Source organism: Passer montanus, unplaced genomic scaffold (genome assembly GCF_014805655.1).
Source record: "Passer montanus isolate IOZ18808 unplaced genomic scaffold, ASM1480565v1 scaffold23, whole genome shotgun sequence".
Lineage (NCBI taxonomy): Eukaryota > Metazoa > Chordata > Aves > Passeriformes > Passeridae > Passer > Passer montanus.
Window position 1 is genome coordinate 4,700,056 of NW_024366926.1, and position 22,819 is coordinate 4,722,874.

General features: G+C 35.9%; 1 protein-coding gene across 8 annotated transcripts in view; it reads left to right on the top strand.

Annotated features, from left to right (window-relative positions):
• CCSER1 (coiled-coil serine rich protein 1) overlaps positions 1-22,819 on the top strand; it is a 626,891-nt gene that overhangs the window by 385,988 nt on the left and 218,084 nt on the right. For 6 of the 8 annotated variants that reach the window (XM_039710732.1, XM_039710731.1, XM_039710730.1 and 3 more), the window contains one exon: positions 12,991-13,068. In XM_039710732.1, the coding sequence (XP_039566666.1) occupies positions 12,991-13,068 (78 nt within the window). Of the gene's footprint in view, positions 1-12,990; positions 13,069-17,475; positions 17,585-20,316; positions 20,610-22,819 lie in introns of those variants that run through there. The other 2 variants (XM_039710735.1, XM_039710736.1) reach the window with 2 other exon arrangements.

Consider the following 22,819-nt stretch of genomic DNA (forward strand, 5'->3'; position numbering starts at 1 on the left):
GAATAACAAAGATGCTGTGTTTCAATTGTTATGCCTCAGGATGTTCTAATGCCATGAAAGTATCATTTCAGAGATAACTTCTGCAGTGAAGTGAGCTCATTTTTTGTCCCCTCTGTAACACCTTTACATAATCAGAAAGAACTTAAAAAAAGATGGCAACCCTGGCACTTCAGAAGCCAACTCTTATGGCTGCCCTTGAGCTGAAGTTATTGCAGTGAGGAGAGACTTTGGATTTCAGTGTCGCATGTATCAGAGACTGAAGTCTAAAGAGAAGAGCCAAGTGTCTCAGGGGCAGAAAAAGAATAAAGGTTATCAGCCATTTCGTAGCAAGGAAAGAAAGGACCAGGAAAAGTTACAAAGTAGGGAAGGAACAGGTCTCCAAGGACATAACATGAGTGGAAAGCAAGGAATACAAGAGATGGTCATCTCAAATCTAGTGCATATGAAAAAAAGAGGAATTCAACTCAGATGAATAGAATTGATAATTTTGTGTCAGAATTTTGGTTTTGTAGCATTTGAGTCCAATTCTTAACTATCCTGATTGCTGATAATGAGGAAGCTGCATGTGCAGCTGGGGGGCGGGGTATGAGCTATGTTGCTTTTTTTTTTCATTTTCCCTTTTTTTATCAGTGGATTAAAATATGTTATTTGGTCTCTAGTAGTGTCAAGACCATACAAATTACACCTGCCTAAGGAAGCTAAGCTTGAATAATACCACCTGAGCTGATGAGAGACCAGCTGTAGGACTAAAGATGGTCTGAAGTTCTCTTATAGCCCCAGTTTTTATACCCACTGGCCAAAAAAATTATTTGTGTTGCCCATTCCGTGTGTTTTGTGTAAGTTCTTTGATTATATCTCTTTCTGGTGTGGTTTCCTTCTAGTTGTGAGCCTGTGTAGTGGCCTCCAACAGGACCAGTAAATAAACAAAATAAACAACTAATGGCACTAATTCCAGCAAGTAAAACTTAGGCATATGAATGGGGCTGAGCTAAATACATAGGATCAATTGTCATGGAAGATCTCTGGAGTACCTCAGGAAAACAAGCTAAGGCTAGGATAGGAATGAAATACAGTCAGAAGAACAGAAAAAAAGGAAAATTCACCTATTTATAATGTCTACCATAGTGACTGAGGTAGAATTGGAGACTTAGGCTGCCAAAAATAATTAAATCTTTCACAGGTCGGGTGCAATTTGGGCACTTAAAAAAAATAGTTGCTTTCTTTACTTCTGCTTGTATGCATGTTCTGACAGGAAAGCAAATACTGTCTCTGTAAGTGATGCTGGAAAACCCAGTGTAAACAGAATAAACTGAACATCTCTTCCTGAGAATATTGAACACTGCATCACTTTTCAAGCTTTCCATTCTTGATATAGAGTGGTGCTTGTAAATAACAAGTCCATTTTTTTCTGCAGCATTTCTAAAACAAATAGCTAGAAGAACCTGAAAGCTTAAGACAATCTACTTGAGAAATTCTGTGAAACTCATGAAAAACTCGGCTAATTTTCCACAGAAGACAAGTTACATCTACCATATCTGTACTTTATAAATGATGTTTGCTCAAGTAATTCTGCTTTATTTTCTGCTTTTGTATTTCACTTTTTATGCAGTTTGGAAATAGACATGTGACAGCCTTCTGTAAATGAGTCGTATTCAGAGGAATGAGACTCTTGGTTGTCCTGAATGGAATAATGTGCTGTAAATGCTGAAGACACAAAAATGTCAAACCTTCAGTGATTACCCAGTAGGCAGCAATCTGAACCAGTTTATTCATATACAACTGACTTTGAGTGTTCAGTGATGTTCTGAGTTGTTGGTCTGTTAAACCAGTTTGAGTTTCAATACCAGAAAATCTGGAAACAAATGGGATTGTATAATTGGATAGAAAAAAACCCTCAACCCAGAAGGATGTAGTCTAATTTGGGTTCTGCGAAACCTATTTAAGGAACAGAGCAAAATCAAGATTTTTACCTTTTTTGACTTTGTTAAATTATCAGTGAACAAAAATGGGATTAACTTTTTACATAGCTTGCACTTAATGATTGTAGGTGATATTTAATTCCTAAGTCCACAGATATTTTAGAGCAGTGCAGAAAGTTTCTGAGTAAAACAAATTTGTACCAAATAGCAATGGCATGGTGTAGAGGCACAGGCTACAACCCCCAAGGTCTCTCAGGTAAATGCTTTTGCCACTAGCTTTTGGATGCAGAGTTTGAGGGTCTTTTAGAGTCTCTATTCACTTCTGTGTTAGTAAAATACCTGTTTCTTTAGCATGTTTGATAACTTTAATTCAGCTTGAAATTTTGAAAATTGAGAGAGAGCTGCCATATGGTTCCCGAAGAGTTACATGTTAAAATAGTTTGTCTGGATTTCTTTTAGATTAAAGGGTGGGTTTGATTGTGTTTACACAAAGTATCTTTTAGTTGTTAAGAAACAGAGAATGACTATTTGAAAAGCAGAGGAAACCAATTTTCTTGTCCATTGAAACAATATGAGCTGGGTTCTTGGGAGTCTGATATTGCAGTCTTACAGAACAGAGTAATTTGGGTTAGTCTTTGGAATATGAAATAACAAAATCTGTACTGGGTCAGGGCAAGGGTTTATCCAGCCCTTCAACTGTCTGTCTCCAGTGGTAGCCACAAGCAGCTGCTTTCAGAAAAGCTGGCATTTGAAGAAATTCACTATTTTCTTCAATGGTCTTCTAGTCCATCAGTTTGCAGCTCAAGGGATCTCCTGAACTGCTTTTTACCTGTTTATTTATTAACTCCCAAAGGATTTCTGCTGTTCACTGGTGCAATGCAACTGGACCGTGTTTGTAGTTTTATAGCTCCATCTTCTACTGCAGCCATTCATTGCATCTTTCAACCTGGCTAGTTTGAAAGTGCTTCTGTTTCAAAGCTGTCCTTTTTGGTTTACACTTGGGTATCCGAGGGAGTCCCTGGTCTTTGTCCAACCGACAGGATTCATCTCTCTTCTGTGTGTGTTGAGAAATGAGGCATCTTCCTAGGCAACACTGGCTTATCTAAGAGCAGCATTTGCAAACAAATCCATTTTTCATAATAGGTACACACAATGAGCTTAGACAGCATTGGGACTGCATTAAAAAACACTTGTAAAATTTTAGCAGAAAAATTGTTAGCAACAATAGTGTAGCAACAGGATGATTATGAGACAATAAAGATGGTTTATTTCATAGAGTGAATTTATGTTACAGTATAAACTGGCTATTAATGTTTTTCAAGTGCTGTAGATTCACCTTCATCTCTTTTTCATTTCTTATTTTCTGAGGCAAAATGAGAATTTATTCCTCTTTTGTCTGAAAAACACTATAAGAAGTTTCAGGGTGTGTCTTTGGACTTATATAATGTAATTCTTGTGGTTTTATTACTATATCATAGTTTCAGTTGTGATTTCACATCTTTGAGCAGTTTTATGTGACAGCTGCTTTATGGTCATGATTATAAGTCATCCTTTTTGGTTTGATTGCAGCAGCAGTCTGGGGACCATAGCAACGTGTTTTGCTTATGAAATATGTCACTGGGAAATCAAGGTTTAGTCACCATTTGCTTAAACAATGAGAAATTATATTTTAAAAAGGAAGAAAAAAATGCCAGATCTTTTTTCAGTACTCTTTCCTGAAGATCCTGTAATTCTTCTGGAAATAGTAAGAGGAATCCTATTTCAATTCTTTGTGCAACAGTTGTCTTTTTGCATAACCATCATAGCAAAAACCTCAATGTAATGGTTACTTACCTTTTACAGTATTATACCTGTTATTATCATTTCCAGGTGCTTGGAAAGCTCCAAATTTTATATGATAACGAAAATACTTTGCTACGTATTTTGTTAGTTTCACCAGTTGAAGTCAAAATGTTGTTGCTAAAATGCTTGACTGAGTCCTGGCAGAAAAATTATTTGCTGTAGAATTTGTGACAGTCTCACAGCTCTCACAAAGTCAAAATCCCATCATTGGGGAAGTTTCTGAATTAATTAAAGACATGTCTGAAGGAAGAGGAGATTGATATGCTCCTCTTTTCTGGATTGCTTGGGTGTTGTAAAAGTGAAAGAAAATTCTGTTGTCTGGTCACAGCTCTTCTGCTTAGACAAAGTAGTACAGAGGTGCTGAAAATTACTTGTGGGCCTTGAAATACTATTTGGAATACCTGATAATGCATATTAAAGTGTGTTGGTTTTGTCTTAGTGAATTGAATATGATGTGTTTCATACTTAATTTTCAGTGTCTCAGTTGAGGTGACTGGGTAAAAATGGAGGGCATGAATGATGAACCTGAACTCAAAGTAAAAAGCTATCTACTTTAATAACATTCCAGTGTCAATTACTGGCAAAAACCATGCTGTGACTTCCCATGAGAGAAGGTTCACAAAGGGTGAAAGTGCCTTTTGGTCCTTGCTTAAGCAGTTAATTGCCCAGGAAAAAGTCTTCGCAGTGTGAGTGCCTGGTGTAGTGACTGAAGCCTTTTCCTGAGCTCTACTGCTAAATCCTGCGTGTGTCTCCTTAGTCCTTTATTGAAGCTTTCTGTTTCCCTATAATTCTCTTTGCCTCACTTTTCCATAAAATCCCTACAAACCCTTCATGGCTCCACAGTGTTACCTGGGCAGAAGGTGCTGTGCAGCTCTGTGCTGTTATCTGTGGACTGACTTCCAGATTGAAGCTCCTGCTGAAGCCCCTGGCCAGCTGAGGGCCTTCTCTTCCATCCAGACAGTGATTTTCATGAAACTCACTCTGTTGCTTGTACCAGATACAGTTGACCACTGTAAAAAATTAATTAGAAGCACAGACAGCATGATCACTTCCAGCGTGTGGATTTGAATGTGTACATTTAATGGTCTATACACCACTGCAGGACAAAAGCAAGTCAAAGAGTTGTTCTGTTTTAGCCATGCTAAACCCAGAGTTATGGTTCTGTCCAAAACACCTGCCAAAATTTATTGAGTGATTGACATAAATTCATAGGGACAACAGCTCAGAGTGGCAGCTGTGGGTTGTTTTCAATATTGCTGGATATATTGACAGAGATGCAGGGATTATATGTTGTTGATATCAGTGAATAAAACTGCAGCCCTATTTAGCACAGAGATTGGTCCAGGGATTTGTTGATTGACATGGTGGCAGCAATTATTTGATTTATGTGATTATTTTTCTCTATTCATTTGACCAACAGATGACCAAAATCTGCCTTCCTCATGCAGTTGCTGCTGGGAGAACTCAAAAATGACCCTCTCATTGCCTTTGTGCTGTACGCTCCTAATGCCACAATTGTGAATCTCATTTCTCAGGACAGCAATCTGTAAAATTATGTTAAATACTTAGCTGTGTAAGGTTTAATTAATGCCAGAAGCCTTCAATAAACAACAGTTGCAATTTGGACTGTGATAATTTAATGATTCTTCCACTCTGTCTAATGCGTGTTGTGTTAAATCTCTGCATCAAGTGACTGTCACTGACATGAATCGCATCCCACCAATGTCCCTCTATGCACAGAGGCAAAGGAAACCTCAAACCAACTGAAATATTTGGAATATTTGATAGGCGATGTATGCAAATATCTCCTCTTAGAGAACAGAAGGATGTTAGTGTTTCACATGGTAGGTAGGGAAGAAAAACATAAAAAGTTAACTAATGCCTTTGACAATTTCAAAAGTTAATAAAACAGCTTCCCCAAGTAAAGCCTTATATTAAATGTTTTGCAGAATCATCTGTTAGTAATGCTACAGGATTTTGATAATGCTGTTATGTTGCAGTATACTTGTTTAGGCAGAGAGTTTTTATTTTGATGAATAGTGATAGTCACCAAAAAAACCATGAAAGAAGTTACAAAAAAATAACTCCAACCTTTTCAAAACAGATGTTTTGGACAGACTGAAATTCTGTTTGTGTACCCATGCAGAACCTGGCTGCGTTTAAAGTCGTGTACACCATAAAAGTGATAAATGTGGTTGTTCTGAAAAGGTATAAAGGAAGAAAAAAACCCCGAAGTTATAAACAGTGCTTCCTTTCGTAACTAAATTTAGTAGGTTTGTGTCCATTTACATGTTGGCTTTGTGTATATGTGTCAGCATAACTCTGCCAGCTGAATCATGAACATATCACCTAGAGGTGATGTTTTTGCAGTATATTTCAGTGAAAGCAGAAGGGCAGGAAAAAATCTATCTAATCCATATTTTCCTATCTAGGTTCTTAATTCATGCTAGACCATGAGAAATGTAATGTGCAACCCCCATGAGACAAATACTTGAAATAAATATTTTTATATCCTTGTTCAAAGAGTAAAATTTTTGAAGTTGCAGCTACTTGTGAAAAACCTGAACATGAGTTTGCAAGCAATTTAATTACAGACTTTGTCTCATCTCCATTTTGAGCTAGTAAATATACGAAAAGCAGAACTTAAATGGATTTAAATGGATTTTGCTTATTTTTGATGATAGGGTACTTTAGACATGAAAGGGCAAAAACTGGTGTGTATAAAACTGGTAAGTTGTTTCATATGTTAAGAGGGGCTGTTTAATACTGTTCAGTTAAGTAAATGAGAACACTAATTGAAGAGAATTCCACTGCCAATCTGTGATGTCCATTTAGATAAAAATGCTGTGTAAAAGCACTGAGAATCAGTGGTGTGCAAGTTGAATCTTTGAACCCTAATGTGTAGCTCAGCTCTCCTTTGCAGTAATCTTCCAATTCAGTGTTGTACTGAATACTCCTCTGCTGTGGGCTCTGAGAAGGTAACTGACCCCAAAAATTCCTAGCCTAAAAGTGAGTGTGTTGAATTTAATGGTGTGAGGAAGTCTGCTTTTCCAGGACACAAGATTTGGGCTACATATTTTTGCAGCACTCTCTAACTCTTCATGTGGCTTCACATGACCTTTAAAAATAAATCACTTACTATTCTTCTTCAAATATTTGTGGGATGATTAAGTCAATAATGCTTATGTAGGTTTTTTTTGTGTTTGCTGCTGTGTAAGGCTTAGTGTCCCAGTATCATCATTTCTGACTTATCAAACTGGGGTAATACTGTCTCCTCATTTGGTCTGTTGCGTGTTTTATATTTTGGGACAGGATTTTATTTGTCTAGGTGGTCCTAGCAGTCAGTGCAGCAGTGATAACCCAAGGATATATGGGTTGAAGGAGATACTCTTCTCTATTAGATGAGCTACTATAAGACTCAGTAATATCTTCTTGGACATCTGGGTGCAACCACAACACAAATTAAAACTAACAACAATGCTTATTAAAGGTTCAAGACTATTTGTAGAGATAATTTCTACATGAACTCCTGCACTTGATATGTCAGCCTTTTGAAGGGTTATGACTGCACAGCTGCTTGTGTTTCCTTTCCTTCCAATAACTTTCTCAGGTCTTGGTTTTTTGTTTTTGTTGTTAGGGTGTTAAGATTGGCATCATTCCTTATGGCCATATTATTCACAGAGTGTGACCATATAAATTTTTTATTGCATTGCATTATTCAAAGCACGCATGGCCATCTCTGGGCCATATGTGAGTATGTGATTTGTGATGTTTTGTTTTTTTTTTTGGAGATGTGATCGGGAGAAAAAGTTCCTCTATTTTTTAGTGCCATGTTTACGTAGGTGTATATCTAAAAGTAGCCATGGGAGCCATAAGGAAATGATAACTTGCTGTTCAGATTTACTGAATGACTGAGTGATAGAGACAAACAATATACGGGTATTGCTTTAAAATATAAATCATAAATACTAATAATAATTTAGCATTCTGTTGATGCAACAGATAGAACAGAAGTAATTAATCAAAATACATCTATTGTCAAGAAACTCTCCTAATCCAAGAAATGGAGTTTTTTTTCACATGGAATAAACAGATACCTCCCACTGTTTTAATGCTATGTTTTAAAGCATCTTCCCAGGATGCTTTTGAAAAATAATTTAAAAACTCAGGTATATTGGGGAAATCCTTGTTCTGAAATTCTGAGATTATCTTGCATACCTGTAAACATTTATTTTTAATTTTGCAGCACATACATGAATACTAGTGGTAAATTTTACAGTACAGCACCTTCCAGTCAAATAAATGAGTCAGAACAGACTATTTTAAAGACTCTTTTCCTGTCTCTAATATTTGTCAGCTCAGTAGGCTAGGAGATTCACTTTTTGTGTGTTTTCTCTTTCTGATTAATAGACTGGGCTCTCAAAGTTTGGAGTCATCTTTTATTTGTAAGGTCATACAGCACTCAGCAAAAGAGAAGAGTTTTTATATTGCAGAACTTGGTGATGAAAAGTTTAAGGCAATACTTGGGATTATAAGGCTTTCAAAAGTTAAAATGGTAATAATCCTCTCTGGTTACAATCTAGTAAACCTTTGCAGTACTGTAGGGTTAGCTGGCATGTCGTCAGCAGGACTTATAACTCTGTCAGAGATTTCAAACCTTGCTAAATATTGTTGATCTTCAAAGACCTATTATGGAGCGATTGCATTTTTAGAAACTGTCTTTTTTTCAGTAGATGTGTTCAGACTTGGCAGTAACTAATTATTGAAGTATTGCAAACTGCTTGGAGACAGGCTTGTCTTAGCCCTTCTTGATTCATACCTGGATATCATGATCTGATTGAAATCAAAGCAGAAGGTGTGATGTCTTTCATTGCAGATGCCATATTTACCATTGAAATTTGCCTTGTGTTTTACAAAAGCCTCATAATGTAAAAACTGAAAAACTATCTCGGTTTGTGTAAGACTCCTATGTGAAAGCAACAGAATGTTCTTTGAAATTCTGTGTAGTTTAGGAGTTTGTTGTTTACAGTGATTTGACAGCACTGTAACCCTCAGTGAAACCTGCATTTGTGCTTACTTGGATGCATTCCCACCAAGTTTCTCATGTTTTTCTCATGATCAATGGGATAGTCCCCTTGGGGATGGTCACACCTGTTTGTCACTGTTGTTCCAGAGTAATGCTTCTAAATGTGTTGTGGCTATTTAGCACCTCAGTTCATAGTACATTTATGTGTAGATAGCTGAACCAAGTTGTAGCTGTTTTCTCATGCTGTGTTCAAGAGACAGCTGGGCTTTTTGCTGGGCTTCACAAAGTGTTTTCAAGTGTGATGTGACTCAGCTGTACCGCAGCTGATGGCTGGAGCTATGCTGGATATCATATGTTTTCTTCCCAAACTGAGACTCAAACCAATAGGGACTCAATTTCTATGGAAATAGCTGTCATAAAGTCAATTCTGTAGCTCATTGTAGTCTGTAAATTAGGTAGAATAGATGGTGGAAAGCAGATTTTTTTTTCTACTTGTTATCCCTTTGCTCTCTGCCTAACTGCTGCTGTTGATTAAGTTTAATCCCAAAGCACATCAGAATTAAAAGACTTTGCATTTTTATAAGTCTTCTGAAGAACAGCTTTTTCTCCCAGTTCTGTGGCGAACATAAGTTGTTATTCTCAGTGGGGTTAATGCCTGAGTTAAGGGAAATAATCACATCTAAGTTGTAAATCTGACTGCAGTGTTAGTGGCTGTTGGAGGCTGTTCCGTATGTATGCTGAGACAGAACATTAAAACACCACTTTTATTTTCATAAAGTCTTATAATAATCTGTACAGACTATAGCAGACAGAGGTAAAAAGTTAATTTAATATATTTTGTATTTAAACTAAGTTACAAGAAAGGTGAAACAGCCATTAGAAAAAATATTTAATATGCTATCTACTACACAAAATATAATCCATGAAGATGAAAGCACAGCTCTGCTGGACAGTAGAGTTTTCCTTTCAAATAGCTGGAGCAGTAAGTTTTGCTCCTTGATTTAATATGACCATTTGAGGTAATTTGAAATAATAAGCATTTTCTCTTTGGAATTTGCAATTAAACAAAGCACCACAAGTGGTCACCATGCTGTCACTGGTAGGGAATGGAATAAGAAAACAGTCACAAAAAATAACTTCAACATGTTCTCAGTCAAAGCTGTGAAATTGTTTTGATACTCTCCTGTTCAGAGAAGGAATGTTTTAGAAAACCAGTTTCGTGTTTCAGGATTTATCAATATCAACCCTTACTGACTCCCTAAATCTAAGTAACTACTTTTTTCCTATCTGCCTTTCAGTGGGGAAGAATTAAGTCATTTTCTTTGTCTTAGATTTCTTACTTTTTTATCTTACATTTCACTTTTCTGTTTTATTTGTAATGTTTTTACTTGCATCAGTTATCAGCTGCTATCTGTTGTCTTCCTATTTCAGCACCTTCTGGTGACTTATTACAAACATGGTACTAAAATAGTAAGTATTCCAACCATGACACTTGTACCAGAGCTAGTTTGAGATATAAACTGTGTCTGAACTTATTCCCATGTGAAAAAAAATAGATAGAAACAGATCTTTATTGGTCGTGGTCTAATGCTTTTCACTGTAGTTGTTGAAATACCACAGTCAGCAATCTCAATAATTGAAGCAACTGTAATGATTGAGAAAATGTCCTTCCATGTAGTTTTTTTCTCTCTCCCCTCAAAAGATGTGTTTCTCCCATCACACACTGATACACACACACACACACAGGTACTTCAGAGATGGGTGCAATAAATGTGCCTGGCAATGTTGGTGTTAAAACAGCCATCAGCTCTTGCTGCCTTTTCTCTAATTAGGATGAACCCAGGTAATAAGAGTTTTCCATGCTCATATCCGTGTCACCTGCAAATGTACTTTTGTGCTGTTTATTTTAATAAGAAGCAATAACAACACACAGAATGGTAAGAAAATATGCTCATTAATGCTCTCACTTAAAAAAAAAAAGTCACCTAGAAGTACTTTGGCTGATCCTAAAAATATTTTTCAAATAAATTGCTTGGTCCCTTCTTAGCTTTTAGAAAGCCAAAGGTACCTATTTTCTTTACCCTGTAAAGAAAAAGCATAAGGGAAGATCTATTTCCAGTCTTTTTACTATGTAGTATCTTAGAGAAGGGGGAGTTGACTCCTCTCAGATGCACAGAGAAAGTGCATAATGCAGGACTGAGTCATCTATGGAAAAAGTCAATAATTATTCTGATTCACTAGGAAGCCTCTAAAATAAGGACAATTTTTGTCTTTTATAAAATGGCAAGAAGGTCTCAAGGAAGTTTCAGGCCTTGAAAAAACTTTAAAAATTGCTTTAAAATGTTACCTAATAATAGTAATCATCCTTAGGAGTAATGTTGTGAGGGTGGTGGAAGGCTGTTGTGTGAATAGATGCCCAGGTAACTCCTTTGTTCTGAATCCATGTTAAAGCATGCTGCCTGGCTTGTAAAGATCTTTCATCTTCTGTTTTGCTGTACTTGAGAAGAAAGAAGAGGCTTTTAGTTTCCAACTTTCTTTTCCAGTACCTGGACATCTAGAAAGTTTCAGTTTTTCCCATTTTAGCTCACTAAACGTAAATAAAAAATGTCACCATGTTAATGTGGAGTCAGAAATTGGATATGTTAAAAATGGATGTCGCTGCATATAGTTAAAGGAGCAGCTCCAGGAAAGGAAAGAATATTTGTTATTTCAGCCTTTCTAGCTTTCCCAGTTAATTTGTTGCCTTAATTAATATATGGATTTATTGTGGTTTATTTTTTCTCTCTGCTTTTTCAAAATATATATTGGTGAATCCATACAGAAAGAACAGAAATGCTACATTTGATCAGATACACAGTTTAATGATGGTATTGCCCCAGTTGCTATGTTACTTGAACACCCAGTATCTGTATTTGTAATTTGAAAATTCGTGGAGCTTCTGAGCAGTAAAATGTGGTAAAATACGATAGTAGATATATCATAATGCCTGTTTTTTAAATACATAAAAGTGGGCTGGGTAGTGGACTAATAAATTCAAACCTCCAGAGGACAAACCATTTTGTGTGAACTAGGATTTCCTTTTCTATGAATTCAGTTTTAACTTGGTTGTTACATCAGCAAATTTGGGCTCGGGTGTTTTGTACAAGTGAAGAGATCAGTCTGAATTCTGTTTTTTAACCCTTATTTAAAGGGATTAAATACTGGAGATAAGGATTACTTGAGGGATTGACTACTTTCTGCTGTTTATTCAATGTAGGGACGTACATACCATGCCTTGAATCAAATAATATGAGAAGTTGAGAGTCAATTAACTTGAAATTCATTTTCAACAAATTCTGTTTTATTGTAATACATTCCTGTCAGTAGCATTCAATTGTATTTTGTACATCTTGAGAAATTTGAGTTCAAGGTAAGCATTTTTTACAGATACAGCTGAAAAATTAAACTGAATCAGTAAGCAGGAAAACATAAATCAATGCAGTAAAGAACTTTGCATTCTCCTTCCCCTCCTGTGTGCCTTTTCCTGCCTTACCCTACATATTTAGAGTTGTTTTATCAAATATCTTCTGGAAACTAAAATAGTATGCTCAAGGGCTTGATGAGGATCAGCAAGCTTAGTGAGCAGTTTCAAATGAAGTATCAGAATCCAAGCTTTTTTGTGTCAAAGCAGCCAGATATCTTTGCTCAAGCCTGTTCAGAGATTCCACGCCACATTTCCAAAAGTTATTGAGGTACAGAGGGACAAGGATGGGAAAAGCAGAAACCAAGGCAATTCCCTAGAAATGCTAAGGATTTGCTAACATGTTTCTGTTGGGGGGAGCAGAAGTCATCCCAGGCTTGGGATCTGCAAGTTGGTATATTCCTTAATGTTTTAAAAAAGTAAATTATTTCTTTGCTCTAGGAGTGGTGCTGATATTTGCTGGAGTCCCTTCGTACTTGTCTGCCTCAATGCTATCCTTCTTGTGGGCCCTGCTGTACCACAGAGTTGGACTGTCTGAGTCCACCCTCTGTTTAAGAGAAAGATAAATTTATAAAAGCATCTAATAGGAAGGAAATTAACCTCCCAGTGTGAATAGCACCATAATAAATATATTTCTTGCCAGCACTCCATGCATGAGTTTTGAATTTTTTTGGATATTTGCAGCTGCAAAGCCCAGTGAGAAAAAACATGACTCACCTGTGCAATGTTATTTTGTTTCACAGGAAAAGGCTCAGTGCTTTCAGAAGGCTCTTGCTTCCCAAGCAGATAAATCCACGCAGACGGAACTTGCAGGCCATGATGTAAGTAGCTCTATCAAACAGTATTTTTTTCTTATCATGTTTGTGGATGTTGAGACTTCTGTCAGCTGGTTTGCCTCTGCTGTTGTTGTGTCCATGCATGGATTTGGTGATTCTAAAGTACCTTCAGAAACATGAGAAGATAATTACAACTGCCTGCCAGCACACCAATGCCCTGTTAATTTTAGGCTTTATGAAGAGCTGAGAATTTGCATAAATGAATGTGGATGGTATGTATTAGTCCTTGGTAATTTTTTTCAGTATTTATTTGCACACTTACTGACAGTTAATGAGGTTATTATGTTTAGAATTGTCATATGCTGTCTAAACAAGATTTGAAATTTAAAAGGTAATGGGATAAGTACAGTTTTGCCAAGTGATGTTAAAATTCTGTTTCCTAAAGAGCATCTGCCAGAATTTCTCCTAGAATGTATATTGATAATATGAATCCTCATGCAAGAACACAGTCAATGAAGATTCCTTAACTGTAGAAATATTGTTTCCCCAGTTCTTCTAACTGGAAACATTCTGTCTGTGTGGCATTGCTTGAATACATGTAAGAGATTCTCACATCAGCCTCTTGAATAATCTTTGTGGAACATTTAGCACAGTTCCATTGTGGGACTTGTGCAAAGTCTAACAATAATTCTAAAAAAACTCTTCTGCAAAGTAGTGCTGTGGTTGTGCATTGGTATAGATCTACAAGCTGATTCAGGTTTATGGAAAGACCTCTGGTTATAAAGCAGGTTTTGAAATTTTCCTTTTAGTTCTGTGTCAGTGGAGCATTAGAGTTCTGTCTTCTGTGAATAGAAACATCAAAATTTCATGCTTTAATATGAAAAGTTTTATCTGCACTAACTTCTTTTTTGTGAGTTACCAAACGTGAACCCTTATATTCTACTGTGTCTGTGAAGTCATGTCTGGTGGAATTTACTGAAACTCTGAGGTGTGTATATGTTGTGTGTATATATTGAAAGATCGAGAATATTCAACAATATTTAAAAACATTTTTCTGTATTGCAATATGATATCCACTTCTTATGTGACCAGTTATCCTTTACAATACTTTCTTATGCATTAGATATCAAATGAAATTCTTCCACTGTAAATGGGATCAGGAAATAGGTAAACTTTGGGGGATTTTTTGGTGGTGTTTTATTTATTTTTAGGTTATGTTGTTTGTCTGGTGTTTTTTAAGCAGATGTGATTTGTGCTTTTGGTTGTTTTCTCCCACATCAGATATGTGGTACTCATGCTGCAGGGATTCATGCTGTTAGCAGATTATATCTTTTTTTCCCTTTTTCCAGTCTGTGTTCCCTTGGAGTTTGCTGGGAAGTAAAAAATAACATTAGAACCTCCTCTCCCAAACAAGTTCCATTTTCTGGCTGACATTTGAGTGTTAAATGTTATAACAACAACAATAAGTTAAACAAATCCTTTTCTTTAGCATCATTCTCTTCAATTAGTGGAACATATTTTTCAGCCTTCCCTGATAAAATTCCTACGCTGTCAAGTTTCAATAATGTATTATCTCATAAAGTCTGTTGCAATGCAGGAATAAAAGGAAATGTTGAAAGTTTTTCTATGGAACAATGCTTCACCTGTACTTATGTGGTGCAGAGTCCTTGTGAAAATTCAGTTGCAAGGGATTGATAGCAGAGAAATTTGAATTAATTTACAGGAGTAGCACAAGCCTGCTATGATCACAATGAGGTGGACTCAGTGAGGAGGAATGCGCAAATAAATAGTGTTAGCACTTTTTGTAATACTGTTTAAACTTCTTGCTCTTTTATTTATCAGATTGTACAGCTTTTCTGTAAAGGATAGCTATTAATGATTAGGTCAGCTGTGTTTCTGTTGAATCCAAGTGGCAATTACATTCTTTGCTTTTGCGTGAGATTTTAAAGAACAAGTTGTAACTGTTGCTAGTAGTATCTGTACATCATTTTATTCAGGATGTCAGTAAGTGTGTAAAACTACAAGAATATTGTGCTAATATGAAATTAGATTAAATAGAAAAATACAAAACAGATCAGAGAATACAAGATGTATTTTTCACCCCATTAGTTACACATTTTGAAAATAGCATACATTTAATACTTCAGATCTGATTTAAGAGGTGAGCAGAAAATTTAACTTCATTTCATCATTACAAATTTGCTGCTTTAATTTAAAAAACCAAACAACAGCAACAGAAATGTCCTTACATTTTTATTTTTCCTTAATTCAAATTTAGGAGGTAATAGTAGTTGTATAAAAGTGCTATCAGGAATTTGCATAGCATTATTTCATTAATGTAGTACAAATATTGATATACACTACACAGTGTAATAATTCAGAAGTGCTTAAAACAATGTCTCTATGAGTGGTTTGGTTTATATTCTCATATATTCTTTTGTTCCACTGTGTAATCTTGAGATACCTGTTTTACAGTTGAGAAAACTGAGACAGGTTAGTCCCCAAAATAGAGCACTGCTTCATTTCTTTTTTTTTTTTTTTTTCTTCTAGACATCATCCAGTAGTTGAGGCAGTTCTTTAGCCTTGGAGTTCATTTAGATGTGTCATTAAAAGTAAATGGAAGAGCTCTGACTTTGGCTTAGATGAGGAATTAATCCTTTTGTCCGTAGGGTGTACAGTAATAAAAAAAGCTGGAGGCGAGTCTATATTTAGGAAGGAGTGGTTGAAGAAGGAGGAAATGAAGTGTTTCACAGAGAGAAAATGTTCTTGTTTTTGTGGCCTGCTCTGAAAAAGTATAAACAGTATTGAATGAGTGTTTTGGGTAAGTGCGTGAGCAGTTACCAGAATGGAAGTTGTTAAAATATATTTTATTTTAGTGGCTATAACATAATTACAGTCAGAATTTGACTGTCAAGGTGATCAGTAAAGTTTGGATAATGCAATATCCTGCAATAACTTTGAATTGTTGGATAATATTTCTGATAGAGCTCTGATTTTTTCCCAATACAGCACATGGAGATTTTTCTGTGGAAGTTACTTTAGAGTACTGTTTAAGTAAGCAAGTAGAAGATAAAGTCTATAGCAGTAAAGATAATGTTTTTCATAAAGAACTGTTTGAACTGCAAAGCAAACTGCTTAATGTCTTTTCTATATTAAAACAGTCTAATGCAAAACTTAATCACGGAATTAAAACATAAAGTTTAAAGTAATTTCTGATAATGACAAAAGAGGGTCTTCCATTATGAGAAATGCTACAGTGTCCTTAAGTGAATAACATGACAACGTTGCTACTTGAGGAAATTGAAAGTAAAATATCAACATGACTATTTTATCTATTCCAGGGAAGACATTGGGAGGCACTCAGGGTTTCTATAAAGGCTAGTTGCTTTCTAGTGCAGCATGTCAAGGAATCCTCATCTTATAAGACTAATAGAATAAATGTATGAATAAATAATACATTTATTCAACATTGTTTTACAATATCTTTACTTAGAATCATTTAAAACATGTTGGGAGTCTTGCAGAATGAGCCATGTGCGCAACAGATTGATGTCAAAGCCGCTAAATAATAAATTATTAATGTGTCTTCAATAATCAATGCCAGTTTAACCTCCTTCACCTTCCTGTGCTTGCAAAGTTTTCTTTTATTGAGAGATCAAGGAAGAATTTCTTTCATGTTGATCAGGTTGCTAAAATGGACCGGAAGAGGAATAGATGCAGTCAGCTAGCACTGGGACTCATTGCAAGATCATGTTAAGGGATACAAATGTAATAATGGCTGCCAGCAAAATAGGAAGTCCAAAGTATCATGCACACATCACACAAGCACTCTGCAGCATGAGCCACTGCTGATTAGCTTTCATTAAATTGTGTCTCAAAAGAGAATCAAACAATCACAGGACAATTCTTATTTCTGTCACCAAGGGAAGTACAACTCGGCCCTAATTTGTCAATCTTTTTCAGCATTTGGATTAAAAGAGTTTGTACTTAATTTTATTCTCCACAAAGTAGAAATTCCTAAGAGCTGACGTGATTTCTGCAATGCCTTTTCTGTGTTTGCCTTCTGCTGATGTTACAGGTTTCATATCTGAGAACTGCTATTCTGTTTGTTCTTTGTTTTTCATACTGAGATGGAAGCTGATGTAAACAGACTTTGGACTGGTCCTACACTCATTCTCCATTTAATGAGCATTCTTTCCAGCATAGTGGTACTTACATTTTGTATGATGCTTCTGATGTCTCAGACAAAAAACTTGTGTACTGCCACTATCAATCTGCTGCAGTTTGGTTTGCACAGCTACAGACAAAAATTACCTTTCTTTGGTGATCACCAGCACTGTGTTTACAACAGTGGTGTGGGACAAGATAAGAAGGCATTGACTTTTATCACCTGTGCCATCATGCAATATTGAAATCCATACTGATACATATTTTAAGGTATTTGTTTTGCAGCTTGCTATGCATTACCTTGGACAGCATGCCTCCCTTAACCTCTCAAAACCTGGGCACTGCCTTCTGCAGAGCCTCTGGGGTTGATTGGGAAGAAGTGGAAGACATTGAGGTGGGTGCTCTACCTGCCCCTTCCTGCAGTGCTGCTGCTCCTCCCCAGCAGCCAGCCAGCCTGCATGGGTTATGGACCCTGTAAGGGGACTGCGTTGCATTGTGACCTCTCCTTCAGGAAGGCAGGGAATACTGAAGTAGTTGAAATTCCTGAACTTTCCAGTCTTATCTAAATATTTTCCTGCCCTAAGTATTTGTGTAGCTTGTTGCAGCCTGAAGTGAGTTGTGTTTTGCCACCTAAACTGGAAAATACATCCTACTTCTGCCTCTGCTCCTTCCCTTGGAGACTGATGTCCATCTGCTGTTGTATTTTACTCCTAGGTTATTTTTCTCCATGTTTTTATTTAGTCCCTGAGTTTGTAGTCTCATGTATACAGGGAAATAATAAAACTTGTGCATAATATAACTTTTCCTAATGCAAAATCAATTTTAAAAAAAGTTTTTAGAAATCAGACGAGCCATTAACTATTTCAGTATTTGCTTTGATTGTATGTCTGTGTACCTATTAATATCTGGATAACCAAGTTCTTCTTGATATGCTATATCCTTTCATACAACTTCCTTTAGCAATCATTTTCTTTCCTTCTCATGTCCAATTTCCATTTTTTACTATACAACTTCAAAATATCATTTCAAAATCTGTTTTTTGGGGTGTGTTGTGTGTGCAAATTATCAAACTTTGATGATATCAAACTAAAAAGATACTTATTTTGGATTTAATTATTGTCTTCCACCAGTCCTTATGAAGCACATTACTTCGCCATCAAACCTCTACATGCTTGGTGTCTCAATTACATTTAACCACCAAGTCATGGACAGGAATGAATTGTTGACCTGCTCATGACAGGGAAAACCAGTTCAAGTTACTGGTGCCAAATTCGCTGGAGGATAAATGCTCGTGCTGAGGGTTTGGTGTTTGTGGTGCTATATGAAAAGTGATAACAAGTTTTCACAGATGCTTCAGCAGTAAATGGGTTCTGGAACAGAAATGGAGATGTGCCATATGAAAAACATGCTTTCAATCTGTGGCTGATTATCAGCAGGGTATTCTGCATTTAATTTTGCCATCTTCAGGAGTAAGGAACAATGAAATTTGCCTTCTGCAGTGATGCTTAATTGCTGTAAATGATCTTCAGTTTTGATTTGTTGCATGTAAGTGGGCTTTTGGATGCTTGTGTAGAGAAGCTCTGTGCTGTTTAAATATTTGTAGTAATATGATGGTGATATTAGAACTCAGCTTCCTTGCAGACTCGAAACTAACATCGTACTAGTGGTTTCTGGATCTTTAAAAATCCACTATTTTCCTGTAATATAATTCTCAATAACAGTGCAGTGTTTTTCTTGCCTTTAAGTTTCAAAGCATTCTATTTATTCTATGTTTTTCCATCATAGTCTTCTGTCCTTGTATCTGCAGTTATACTCCTGCTATCTTGCTTTGAAAGTACAAACAAATATGAGGTACTTTCAAGTATTGACTGAACTTACTAATTTTGCTTAGATGTCTTGGGGTGGGGGAGAGGAATAAGGGGAGAAGCAAAGGAAGCTGTTTAGATATTCCTAATTTTTCATCCTAGAAGTTGTGTTGGGTTCAGACAGAGCTCTTGCCGCTTTTTCTGCTTTGGCTCCATCACTGTCTCCTCCTTAGACTTCAGAAGTTTGCTTTTTCACTTAAATTTATCCGTCTGGAATTTTTTTCTCATTTCATACTTTAATTTTTGTTCTGTACTTGTGAGTATGATTTAGCAAAATTTATTTGCAGTAGTGTATTTACAGTATGTTCTAGTTTCATTATTTCTATTATAAAGAAAGTATTTTATGACTACTCTCAATAGGAACTAAGTGAGCAGATATCCCTAGAATTAATAGTATGTTCTTACTACATCCACTGTGACCTGTTAGGTTAAGGATAGAAAGCAGAAGGACACTAACAAACTGACAAATATCAAAGGATATTTGAATAGGTTTATTTGATTGAAATAAAAAAGCTATCCACCAGATTATACTTTGCTGAATCTTGTTGAATACTAGCAGTGTTTTATTTGTATGGGCAAAAAATAGCACCACTAACCTTTTGGATATTGTTTGAAAGAATGAACTGGGGATTTAGTAAAATACACTCAATAAAAATCAACTATTCTAAAAAATAGCAAAATTTTGCGATAGGTATTGTGTATATTTTCTCAAAAAGGAGAAAAATTTGATTTCACCTTGAAGAAAAGATGAACAAACAAAATTGAGAAATGAGGCATGGATAATCACTGCGTTATAAGCAATGTGTATGGGTTTTGCTACATTAGTACTCTTAGGGTGGCTGCTTTTTATTACAGACTGATCTACTTACAGTTTTATTTTAATGCGGAAATGTTTTACTGTTGTGTGCATGATGCATGTAGATTTCCTCTGTTAGCATGGTTCAGTCTGGTGACCTTATTCCAGTAAAAACACGGGCATCTGTTGTACACAAGGGTTTTCTGACTGGAACAGTGTCATGCACAAGCTGATCAGTCATATTCCTGTTTTTCTCTGCATTGTCACTTACATCATTGTTGTGTTAATCATTAGTGTGAAATAAGCTTTATTGTGTGCTGCCTGCAATACTGCATACAGCAGAAACAGTAGTTCTTAATTTACTTTGTGCTGCCATCAAACCATGCATCACTAAGATTTCATTTAATTTCATTTCTTTTTTCTTTTCTTTCTTTTTTTGTATGTTTGTTTTGTTTGTTTTTAAAGGCCCTGTGGAACTCTCCATGTTCTGAAGGCTTAGTTTACAAACCTATCAGCATCTCATTGGTTCCATCATTATTAAATTAAAAAGCAACATCTGGATGCTCTGCACTTATGGATATAATTAAATACTGCTGTATGTGAAATGAGCTGCAAGTTACCATTGCTGGCAAAATTCTACTACTTAAGATAATATTTGTATTATTACGGTCAAACATCATATTTTTTGGCAGTATCTTCATTATTAAGTGTATCTATGAATAAATTATTAGTAAGCTATGACAAAGTTATTATGTGAAATAAAAATTATTCTTACCATTTTGTGCACTTTAGTCATCCATTGGTGATTCATTGTGAGTAAGAAAATCCTTCAGTCATGTTTGTTTCTTGAGATTGAAAAACTGTCTTCAAGACCTGGAAACCTGAGGAATCCATTATTTTCTAAAACCTGTATTTTTCCTTTTCCAGAAGTAACACTATTGCACTGACTTGAATACAGGGTCAGGACCTTTCAGTATGTGGTCTATCTGATAAATGTTCATAATGATGTACATAATTCTTACATGGGATTCAAGAACAATTTCTGTAGGATATTTGGTAAGCTTTTAGAAAGCCAGAATTTACCCAGCTTTATCCCAGGAAACAGAAGAGCTGATTCTAAAAACATACACTGATTTTTAAATGTATTAAGAGTCATAGCTTTACTGTAATTTCTATCTGATTTTCCTGTGGCTTCTAAGAGACATTGCTAAGAGACCAATCAATGGGGGAAATGTATACATTGTGTTGCCGTGTGTGACTGTGCTGCTTGAGTGGATCGTGGCTGTTGTCCAGAGGGTTGGGGTGGGTGGGGAAGGGCAGTTGAAGGTTTAGGGCTTTATTGAGGAAGAAACCAGTGAAATTTGCTGCTGTCAGTTGCTTCTGTATGACCTTATCCAAGAAGAACTTCATTCACCAGTATGTGCCCTACACCCAGCCTTACCAGGTAAGATAAGAAGGTGGCTGTGCCAGCAGTATTCTTTACCCTTTTCTCCTAATAAATTTTCTTACTAACAAGAAACAATGCTTGAATCTTGCTGCACCATTTCAGTCAGGCCTCATAGTATGTAATACGAACAGCTCCTCAACTGAAGCAACATTTATCACCCTGTAGCTTTAATTTCAAACAGAGCACATACTGCATTCATTCAAAAATAACATTTTACCAGTTATTTCTAAATGGAGCAGAACTGAAAACAAAAGCATTCAGCTAAATATTCATGACAGTCTTGAAAGTGAGTGAACGTTCTTCACAGGGGATGCTGCATCATGTTGGCTGATTCTGTACCAAATAACATGATGTTACTGTTTCTCAGTCTCACATTGTCTTTTCTTTGATCCTAACAGTCATCCTTCAGCATTCTCGCTTGCCCTTTTGGTCAGGCTGCCTGGAATTGCTTTGTGTGTATAATTGCATAGTTCATAATGTATTTGTTGGAATTATCTTGTAAAAGCAATTAAGTAGCAAATACATAATTTAAAGAAACTACAGAAGCAAACATGTGCATATTATCCTTTTGAACTTCACCTTCCTTGTTGAACTTCATCTGTTACAACTCTTCCTTCTTTCCTTGAACAAAAATTCTTTTTGTTAACATTGATAAGCATAGGAATGCCTCCCTCTTGCTTCTGTCTTTTATCACTCTCTTTATTATGATAATATTTTCAGTCTTTGTCAGACACTGCTCTTTGGAAGAGGATAGAGATAACATTTTTCATTGTGATTTTTTGGCACAGAGATCTTTATTTCACTTAAAGAAATATATATATAGATAATGGAGAAGGTTATGAAAAATTGTGTAAGTTAATGAAAGAAGAATAGTGGAATTAAAAACATGTTTTCAGGATTCCAATGAGAAGGAAATAAGTTTCCCTTTCTGAATAAAGAAGCTTTTTGTGTGTTCCTCCAAAATCAGTGAAAGGATGCTTCAAAATACTCAAAGAGCTAGCTTATTTCTGTCTCTGTTGCATCATCGAGATGTTGCAAGCAACCATCATTTCAGTGCAAAACTCAACCCAGCCCTTTGGCTTTTGGGTTGGTGTTTAAGAGTTGGGTTTTTAACTTTCCCATGAAATTACCCATAACTTCCAATACCTTTTTTTTTTGTAATTTCTTTGGTTGATTTACTTTTTCTGTAACTTTACAAAGTCGTATGAACCAATAAAAATTACTCAGTTTGTTATTTTGCTCACCTAGCATTGGAATGATCTGGAAAAAAACCAAGTCCTATTCAGGCTTCAAGAATACACAATCAGTGCTTTGTATGCATAGGCAAGGACTTAATGCTAGTTTAATTAAAGTCTTAACAGTCTACTGAAAGATTTTTTTTTATTATTATTATTATTATTGCAGTAGAGAGTGATACAGCACATCTAGTTCTAACAATCCAAAATTAAAAATGTATACTGTTCTTCATACATGTCTCTTTCTGTGATGTATTTTATTGCTCCCTCTTGCACAGCCTTTTGT